This window comes from Garra rufa, chromosome 2, assembly GCF_049309525.1.
Source record: "Garra rufa chromosome 2, GarRuf1.0, whole genome shotgun sequence".
Taxonomy (NCBI): Eukaryota; Metazoa; Chordata; class Actinopteri; order Cypriniformes; family Cyprinidae; genus Garra; species Garra rufa.
The window spans coordinates 73,790,431-73,801,370 of NC_133362.1; the positions used below are offsets into that span (position 1 = coordinate 73,790,431).

Sequence of the window (10,940 nt, forward strand, 5' to 3'; positions counted from 1 at the left end):
ATATTTGTAAATTTCATACCGTAAATATATCAAAACTTCATTTTTGATTAGTAATATGCATTACTAAGAACTTCTTTTAGACAACTTTAAAGGTGATTTTCTCAATATTGCTTTCTTGCACCCTCAGATTCATATTTTCAATTAATTGTATCCCAAATATTGTCCTTTCATAACAAACCATCAATGGAAACTTATTTATTAAGAAAATCATCATTTCTGACCCTTATGACCGGTCACATATCAAAAACAGTTTAGTTTAAAACTTAGTGAAGCAATTTGGTAGAATATCTGGCAACCGCTCTGTTACAGACAGCAGAACATGTGCGTTGCCCTCATCTGTGATGGAGTGGGACTACATCTCCTGTAATTCTTTTAAATGAACATATATATGGGTTTTGATATATGCAGATATTTTTTAATTAAATTCAGCTGTATTAGATTACAATCCAAACAGTTCCACAAAGCAAAAGACACCTGCTTGTAAATGTTTGCGGAACCAATAACAGCGTTAGTTAAGTTCCTTCCGGAACGATTTATTATTACACACACACCGGGATCAGCTGTGACCAACTTGGCCGTTTTCTACGCGATTAAAGCTTTTATCAGGGTATGTTTGTTATATGCTATAACAGACGTGCTCGATTATATGTTGTTGAGCTGTAAACCAAACCAGAAGTTTTTGTAAAAGTAACTGTTAAGCTGAGATGTATAAAAGTCGTTAATGAACTCATGTAAGTTCAGTGGAAATCAGCAACGCGGAGTCATACAGGAAATACTGAATCGACCACATGTGTCACAAATTTGTATTCTGTCTTTGATATTAGAGGTGAAAGATGCCTAAGAAAAAGACTGGCGCTCGTAAGAAGGCAGAGAACCGAAAGGAGCGAGAGAAACAGAGTCGAGCCAACAGAGAAATTGTTGATGTGGCCAAGCATCCATGCAATGCATCCATGGTAAGAGTCATCCAAAGCGTCTAAACTGCATCGGCAGATTACGAAAATGTATTTTTTTTTTGAGGAATAATTTTAATAAGTATGTATTTTAAAAAGCGTTCAAGGTAAGTGCTCATCCTCCTTTTAAACTTTTAAAACTGAATATAAAACTATATATTTATATATATATATATTTAAATTATTTTTTGCATCACGATACTCGGATGTAAACAACAGCATGTACAGTCGTGGCCAAAAGTTTTGAGAATTACATAAACTTTGGAAATTGGAAAAGTTGCTGCTCAAGTTTTTATAATAGCAATTTGCATATACTCCAGAATGTTATGAAGAGTGATCAGATGATTTGCATAGTCCTTCTTTGCCATGAAAATGAACTTAATCCCGAAAAAAACTTTCCACTGCATTTCACTGCTGTCATTAAAGGACCTGCTGAGATCATTTCAGTAATCGTCTTGTTAACTCAGGTGAGAATGTTGACGAGCACAAGGCTGGAGATCATTATGTCAGGCTGATTGGGTTAGAATGGCAGACTTGACATGTTAAAAGGAGGGTGATGCTTGAAATCATTGTTCTTCCTTTGTCAACCATGGTGACCTGCAAAGAAATGTGTGCAACCATCATTGCGTTGCTTAAAAATGGCTTCACAGGCAAGGATATTGTGGCTACTAAGATTGCACCTAAATCAACAATTTATAGGATCATCAAGAACTTCAAGGAAAGAGGTTCAATTCTTGTTAAGAAGGCTTCAGGGCGTCCAAGAAAGTCCAGCAAGCGCCAGGATCTCCTAAAGAGGATTCAGCTGCGGGATCGGAGTGCCACCAGTGCAGAGCTTGCTCAGGAATGGCAGCAGGCAGGTGTGAGCACATCTGACGCACAGTGAGGTGAAGACTTTTGGAAGATGGCCTGGTGTCAAGAAGGGCAGCAAAGAAGCCACTTCTCTCCAAAAAAAAAACATCAGGGACAGATTGATCTTCTGCAAAAAGTTTGGCGAATGGACTGCTGAGGACTGGGGTAAAGTCATATTCTCCGATGAAGCCTCTTTCGATTGTTTGGGGTATCTGGAAAAAGGCTTGTCCGGAGAAGAAAAGGTGAGCGCTACCATCAGTCCTGTGTCATGCCAACAGTAAAGCATCCTGAGACCATTCATGTGTGGGCTTGCTTCTCATCCAAGGGAGTGGGCTCACTCACAATTTTGTCCAAAAACACAGCCATGAATAAAGAATGGTACCAAAACACCCTCCAACAGCAACTTCTTCCAACAATCCAACAACAGTTTGGTGAAGAACAATGCATTTTCCAGCACGATGGAGCACCGTGCCATAAGGCAAAAGTGATAACTAAGTGGCTCTGGGACCAAAACATTGAAATTTTGTGTCCATGGCCTGGAAACTCCCCAGATCTTAATCCCATTGAGAACTTGTGGTCAATCCTCAAGAGGCGGGTGGACAAACAAAAACCCACTAATTCTGACAAACTCCAAGAAGTGATTATGAAAGAATGGGTTGCTATCAGTCAAGATTTGGCCCAGAAGTTGATTGAGAGCATGCCCAGTCGAATTGCAGAGGTCCTGAAAAAGAAGGGCCAACACTGCAAATACTGACTCTTTGCATAAATGTCATGTAATTGTCGATAAAAGCCTTTGAAACGTATGAAGTGCTTGTAATTATATTTCAGTACATCACAGAAACAACTGAAACAAAGATCTAAAAGCAGTTTAGCAGCAAACTTTGTGAAAACGAATATTTGTGTCATTCTCAACTTTTGGCCACGACTGTACTACTGAATAGGTTGTTTTGTTGATTTATGCTGTCTAAACCATGTAATAAAAAAACGTGTGGAAGCTGCTATCTCATATAGGGAAGGACTCGGTAAGCAGGAAAGGGCGCAGTATTTTGTCAAAGTAAAGTTAGTAGGTGGTCACATCCTTTCCTTCCGTTCCTTCACATACATACAAGCAGCACGGCCGTACCCAGCTATGAGGTCACCGTGGTCAAGACATCAGTCATTTTTTTACATTCAAAAATAAAATGTCAAGCTCTTGATTGATTATTCAGCCGTTTAAACCACCTCATGTCACATGAGTGTTTGCAATTCATATTGCTGCGAGAAGCTAGCGCAGTGAACTGGGCTTGAGAGCGTGTTGAGTGAGAGCGCTTTGGGACGTTTATGAAGTGGAAAGTTGAACGTTAGTGATATATTAATCTTATTTACAAAACACAAGCTTTGAACTTATTTCGGATATCTTTTTCTTTCCTTTTGTAATTGCTTGTTTTTTTGTAGCAATATCTGGCAACATTGTACATTCATAAAAAAAAAAAAAAGCTTACAGACAATCTGTAACTTAATTGCTGACAGGAAGATCCCACAATCGGTCAGACAAACGCAGTGATCATCGTTAATATCTGAAAGAAATGTATAACACTATCAAAAACAATAGCATAATACAAATCTGTTTGTTACAGAATGAAATAGGCTACTATGCCAAATAACGTTAACTTTACTGGCCAGCAGGAAGACGTCTCATGCTCTTTGGTTAACCTTAAGTCATCAACAATCATACTGCATTTGTGGGTGTTATTATAGCACAATTCTTAACACCTTACTTCGGACCTCACTAATTTTCAAACCCTGGTTACGTCCTTGACAAGCAGTATTAATTAAGATATTAGCCTAACCTTTCACCTACCTGATTGGAAATGATAAGAACAAATATGATTGTTGTCAAGATTCTTGCCCCGGAAATCCTGGTTCAGTTTTGCCAACCACAATCGCCTTTTGTCCCTCAGACCGTTTTTTACACTTTGTTATTACTTTTGGCAGGCTATAGTACTCTGAATGTTTTTCCCGGTCTGACTGATTAGTACAGGCCAAAACGTGACAATGATTGATCATTTTCAGCGGAGATGATCAGCAAAATATGCAAGTCTGTTTATGTTCAGTGCAGCCAATTGATGAAAACACACAATTTTTCTTCGTTCCTTGGTGAGATATGACCCAGACATGGCATGGACAGGTTATAAGAAAGCAGTACTGTCGAAAAATATTTTAGGGTGCTATGGAAATGTCTATTAAAACTTGGATGCAACCTATAGGACTATTTAAGCATCTTTCTTCGCAGTTTTGCTGCAAGCTGCTTTTCTACTTGGTATATTAATGCACTTAATTTTTTTCATTTCTTTTTAGGAATGTGATAAGTGTCAAAGGTAATTATACTTTTACTTCAATTTTTCCACTCAGAATTGTTACATTACCTTGTACCTTTCCATAATATTCCATCTAACTATTTTCTCTTGCAAGGCGACAAAAGAACAGGGCGTTTTGTTATTTCTGCTCTTCAGTGCAGAAACTTCCCATATGTGCACAGTGTGGTGAGAAAAACTTCCTCCTTTTGAACCCCAACACGCCCTCCACACTTATTACAACTGACCCTCTTCATTTCCCCCCAGTTACAGTTTGGCTTGATAAGGAAATAACTAGCAGACATCAGTTTGACATTAGATGTCTGTTCAGTGTTCTGAAACTTGGCCTGTCTAATAAAGCAGATTAAGATTACATTTTGTTCTTTAAAAACAAATTACTTATGATAAGAGTACAATCAAATCTGCTGCTGCTTATTTCATACACGGAGGGCTGTTTCTTAAAGGCACGGCGCATAAAATGTACTAACATCTAAAGTATTTCACTTGCAACACTTGCAATATTTAGGAGCACCAGAGCGACTCACCCAGTCAACATATTTGTGTTTGCGCTGAGGGAAGCTTCAAAGGTTTCTACTTGTTTTTGCAATGTTGAGTAATGCGTATATTGCAGAAATATCTCACAAATCCTTTCATAAACAAAGTGTAGAGAGAGTGTAAATAAGAGATTGATTGATTGTGCAATATAGAGAGCTTTGTGAGATCGCGATGAACTAAGATGAGTGACAGCTTTTAATCATTTTTAGTTAATGTTATGCTTAGAGTTTGTAAATGAGATATTGATTTAATACAGCAGTTAAATAAACCAAAAGTTAATATTAAGTGACTTACATTGTCTGACTATAACACTATTGCTCGATTTCCTCATCAAAAATAGTCTGAAAAAGTCTATCGCTGCGCATCTCCATTCGAACACAGCAGCGTTTCGTTTCTGAATAAACATGCGTTTTTAAACAAATCTAGTGAAATGATTCAATTTCCAATTCATAAAGCTTTATTCTTGAATGAATCAGGCGTTCATCAAATGAATGATACAATTCAGTAATTAAATCAGTGTCTTGCTGACACCTACTGGTAGTTTTAGTTTCACTTTTAAAGTATCTTTTTAGTTATTTAAATCATTTAATATTTCTGCATTCAAATTGTATTTTTAAAACATTAATATGAAAGAAAAAATATTAATTTGATCGCACGCATGCCACCTCTGAGCCTCATTAAACATATGAAAAAGCCACTTTTGTGTTCTTCTGTGCCACCTCTGTACAAATTAATTGTTAATACTGATTTTATTTGATTGGTAACTTATTCTTATACTACTTGTTCTTATTCTGTTTTAATTAGAAATGTTAAGTTTAATAAAAAAAAACCATTAAAAATTACTTTTAATGAACTTAGAAAGATGCCAATACAAAAACAAAATTCCCCTGTAAATCACTTTAAGGATTCAAATATCACCTCGTAATAGGAAGGCAAATTTTTCTCCGATTTTTTTTATTTTTTATTATTGTGTAGAATGTGCTCCTGAAATTGACTGTGCTCCTAAATTTATGTTTCTTTAACAAGAAAAGTAAGCATAGAACCCTGAATATTTTCCCTTTAAGTACTTAAAATGAGGTAAACTCATCCACCCAGTGTATTAAAATGAATAAACACTGCACAGAATTGAATCATGATTAGTCAGATGAGTGGGCTACACAAATAGAAGCACTACATTTTTAGCATATTTTAGTCTTGTTTAGTCTTCTATTTGGCATATTTAATCTATTATTTGTCTTCATTCAAAGGCAAAACCAAGTGTATGAAGGCTTCAGACTGTGTCATAAAACATCCCGGTGTTCACAGCACTGGAATGGGCATGGTGGTAAGTACAAACTTTGCCTCAAATGTCCTCAAAAGAAATCCAAGCAACTGTTTTTGAGAAGCTAGGAATGGAGATCCAGTTCCAATCCAAGTAACATTCTTATGTGATTTATATTCAGTTGATTCTTGCAATTAAAATCTTCTTTATAATGAAGAACATTATTTGTGTTTGTGATCATAACACATTAGCTTCTGACAATAGTTGCTGTGTTTTTCCTTGATGTTTTTTGGAAAGTATAGGAGTATCTTCCATTAAGCTGTGAACAGTTAGAGACTGCCAGTGAACTTGTTTACAGGTTTGGTTTCTAAATGCAATAAAAATAATTTGCCAAACGTAGGCATAGTAAGGTGACATTATTCCCCTCATTCCTCTACCATCAAACAACAAATGTAAACTAAAATGTGTAAAAGAGTTAACAAATTAACCATAAAACTCAAGCGAATGAGTCTTTTACAAGCAGTGTTATAGCCATTTTAAATATTACTCTGTAAATACATTACTGGTAAAAAATGTTTGAACTGTAAGATTTAATTTTTTTAATCTTTTCTGTTCACCAAGCCTGCATTTATTTGATCCAAACTTTAAAATTAAATTTTATGTTTACATTTATATTGTATTTTATTTAATATTCCTGTGATCAAAGATGAATTAATAAGCATCAATAAAAGCATCATTACTCCAGGCTTCAGTGTCACATGATCCTTCAGAAACCTTCTGACAAACATCTTTCAGGATTCATCTTTGGAATCACAGGAATAAGTTACATTTTAAAATATATTCAAATAGAAAACAGTTATTTTAAATACTAAAAATATTTCAAAATTTGACTTTTTGCTTGTGATCCAAAGATCAAATAAATGCAGGCTTGGCAAGCAGAAGAGATTTCTTTTAAAAAAATCTAAATGCAATCTTACATCATTACTGAAATAGACATAGATGTTGCTTTCCCATATTTTGACAGATCAATGTTGTATTGCTCAGCTTTATATTATTATATTTGACCCTGGACCACAAAACCAGTCTTTAGTAGTAAGGATATATTTGTAGCTATAGCCAATTATATTAATAATTATTGGCATAAAAAAAAATCTCAATAATTTTGACCCATACAATGTATTATTGTATGGGTCAAAATTATTGAGATTTTTTTTTATGCCAATAATTATTAATATAAGTAAAGATCATGTTCCATTAAGATGTTTTGTACATTTCCTATCATAACCTATATCAAAACTTATTTTTTGATTAGTAATATGCATTGCAAAGAACTTAATTTGGACAACTTTAAAGGTGATTTTCTAAATATAAAAAAAATGCACGCTCAGATTCCATATTTTCAAATATTTTGTATTTTGGCCAAATATTGTTTTATACTAACAAATTAAAAAGAAATTACCCTTATGACTGGTTTTCCTTTTTATAATAATGCAGTAAAATACAAGAGAAAAGGAAACAGGACACAGCTTGAGGACTGGCAAGAGATTTTGTCAGATATTCTTATGATGCTAGTAAATTCCAAGCATTATGTAATTTTCCTGATTGATAAAAATAGAGATGATGGATAATACTGATTAAGGATTATTTGTGGCACATCCTTATTCTATAAAATTTATTTATTTCAGTCATTTTGAGTGGAAGTTCCCTAAACTGGATATGCCACACATAATTTAAAACGTAGCAGGACTCGTTGGGAAAAAAACCCTGTATAGTGGTACTTTACAGTCCAAATTTTTTACTGGATATTATGAGTCATTGCACACATAACCCAGAAAAGTGAAACTCAAAGCATATGAACTTTCTGTCAGCTTTGTTCTGTTATTGTAGAAGAAAGTCTCTTGACATCATGCTTTTAAATGTACTTTGGAAGAATCATAAAACACTGTCGTCATTTAAACTCTGAATTTAAACTGCGAATGTGGGGCTCTATTTTTAACACAATAGTGTTGATGTCCTTTAGGGGGCCATATGTGACTTCTGCGAGGCTTGGGTTTGCCATGGGAGGAAGTGTTTGGGTACCCATGCCTGCTCCTGCCCGCTTTCTGACGCGGACTGCATCGAGTGTGACCGCAGTGTTTGGGAACACGGTAAACAGCCCACTAAGGCACAAACAGTTTCCATCAGTTACAAGTAACACAAGTTATTTAATCAGGTTGTTGTTGTTTTTTTATGTGCGCACAAGAAACCATTAAACTTAGTATATAGGACAATGTACACTGAGCCACCTATTGTGCCATCAGCCCATTTCGTGGTGTGGTTTCTTGGCCTCCACGAAGTATGCATTAAAGAAACCTAAGGTCTTAAAAATACAGTTTTAAGACAAATAAGCCAAACTTTAAACACTTTTTACAGAGCCAGTCTTTTTTTTTTTATAGACCCTTGAACTTGGCTAATTTTATGTCATCAGCCCATTTTTGTCACGGTTTTTGCGCCACCACAGAGGATGTTAAATTGGACATTATGCCTTGATATTAGAGGTAATACAGTTAAAAAAGCCACATTTTGAGAACATAGATCTGTTAAATTGTAATGCATAAGCATGCAAAAAATTCCCATTCGCATTTAAAAAGTTTCTTGTGTGCATGTAAAAGCCTGTTTTTTTTTTTTTTTTTTCATTTATTTATTATGCTGTCACTTCAAGAAAATCAATCAAAAACCCTGAGAAAATATTTACAGATGACTGTATACCAAATATAAAGCTGAAAATAATGTTCTATGAACCATTTATGTTAAGTATGGTCTGAAAATCGACTGAGAGGTTTGGAAATTTGAGTCTGGAAAAGTGTGAAATTTTAAAATGGAAAATGAGTAGGAACTCTGAATATTATTGGAGAAACCAATCAAATCATGTTTGTTGTATAATGTACAGGTGGACGCATTTTCCGCTGCTCTTTCTGCCACAACTTCCTGTGTGAGGATGACCAGTTTGAACACCAGGCGAGCTGTCAGATCCTGGAAGCAGAGACTTTCAAATGTAAGTCTGTCTCATTTCCAATGGTTTTTGTGAATAATTTTCTTTACAATAAGACGTTCAGCTTTAATGACTTTTGTCCAATTTCAGGTTTATCTTGTAATCGCCTCGGTCAGCATTCTTGTCTCCGATGCAAGGTTAGGATTTTCAAATCGGTCTGATTTGTTTGTATAAATACTGTATTTTGTTTGGACAAGCTGTGATTGAAATCCTTTCTCACAGGCATGTTTCTGTGACGATCACGCTCGAAGCAAAGTGTTCAAGCAGGAGAAAGGCAAGGCTCCTCCGTGCCCAAAATGTGGACATGAAACTCAGGAGACCAAAGATCTCAGCATGTCCAGTAAGTGCCATCTACTATTACAGTCTGTTTTGAGACATTTGATTCAGTATAGTGCAGCCAGGGCTGCTCAGTTAATCAAAATAAAATTATTAAAATGCTAAACGTGATAATATAATTCTCAATATGTTCAGTTTAAACTATATTTTAAAAATCCGATACAAATAATTGCAGCACAGTTTTTTTTTTTATTAAACTAAAACCATAATAAACCTAAATATTTTAAAAATGAATAAAAACTATATAAAGTAAAAAACAAATTAATTTTCAGTATAAAAGTTTTTTTTTTTGAAAATGCAAATTAAAAAAAAAAACCTGATTCAAAATATTAACAAAACTGATGAAAATGATAATATATCAATATCAATGATACTAAAATAAACCGGTTTTGAGTAGCAGTAAGGTGTCTACTAACCAGATGCTTCTGTTTGATGTTCTTGCAGCCCGAACACACAAATTTGGCCGACAGAGTGGCACAGATGAGGACGGATATGGTGCGTCCGGATACAGCTCCTACTGGAAAAATCAGGAATCTGGAGGAGGATACCAAGATGATGAGGATCTTGAGGAAGACTACGACTTTGATGACGATGATGAAGAGGACGAGGAGGAAGATGATGATGATGATGAGGAGGATGATCCAGAGGTGGAGGACTCACTTTCAAATCTGAGTTTGGGAGCAAGTGAAAAGACCCAATAAAACACACAATTTGCAAATGAGATTCAGAAAAACAGATATAGGTGTCATCTAAAAAGCTTTACCGTGTCAGATATTTGGCCTTTTACTTAAGGTTTTATGCATTGCATTGATGTGCATAAATGTCTGACATTGTCCCCTTTTTCAAATATATCTGAAGAAGTGTTTTTAAAAGTTGTTTTGTGTGTTTATTTAAATATTAGAATTAGTATGCCTTTGTAAATAACAATGTGGAATAGATGCAGCTTCTCAGCTTGTAGGACACCTTATTTGGTAACACTTACAACAAGGTGTCATTTGTTAACATTAGTTATTGTTTTAATTAATGTGAACAAACAATATTGCAATATTTATTCATCTTTGTTCATGTTAGTTCACAGTGCATTAACTAATTAATGTTAAAGGACATAACATTGTAAAAACACAGGAACAATGCAAGGGTTTGTGAAAGTGAAATTTGAACTACAATTTGATACAATATACTATGACTAGGCATCCATAGAGATACAGTTGAAAAAATTTCACACCTTGCAGAATCTGCTAAATGTTATTTTTTCCAAAATAAGAGAGATCATGCAAAGTGCGTCTTTCATGTGAAATATCTTATTCATGTCAGTACGCAATAAAAAAATAACATGCATTTTGTATGATCCCTCTTATTTTGGTAAAATAGTTAACATTTTGCAGATATTTATTTATTTAAATTATTTTATGTTTGGGTTTTGCAGACCGTTTTTATTGTTACTAAAGGCGCTAAACAACTTAATTTTATTTTTAGTAGTAGTAATTTTAGTGCCAACTGGTAAATATCGTGGTCACGTGATGTCAACATGGCAGGAGCCATGAGGGGGCGACCCGCTCTACCCAAAATAAAATCAGAATTTTGTGAATATTTAGCGATTTACTTGGGCGACTTCATTAGAAGTC

At 34.9% G+C, this 10,940-nt stretch overlaps 2 protein-coding genes across 3 annotated transcripts in view; both read left to right on the forward strand.

Annotated features, from left to right (window-relative positions):
- The window catches only part of LOC141325733 (uncharacterized), a 779,461-nt gene that overhangs the window by 436,556 nt on the left and 331,965 nt on the right, over nt 1-10,940 (forward strand). The gene's annotated exons all lie outside the window — the stretch shown is intronic.
- On the forward strand, nt 470-10,187 carry LOC141325740 (zinc finger protein 330-like). 2 transcript variants are annotated; one of them, XM_073834484.1, is made up of 10 exons: nt 470-607; nt 825-953; nt 4,137-4,156; nt 4,251-4,321; nt 5,935-6,011; nt 7,969-8,095; nt 8,878-8,982; nt 9,070-9,116; nt 9,202-9,319; nt 9,760-10,187. In XM_073834484.1, the coding sequence occupies exons 2-10, from the start codon at nt 834-836 to the stop codon at nt 10,014-10,016; spliced, it is 942 nt and encodes a 313-aa protein (XP_073690585.1). In that variant the 5' UTR covers nt 470-607; nt 825-833; the 3' UTR covers nt 10,017-10,187. The 2 variants fall into 2 exon arrangements, with proteins under 2 accessions (XP_073690585.1, XP_073690586.1); XM_073834485.1 differs by having other exon boundaries at nt 593-731.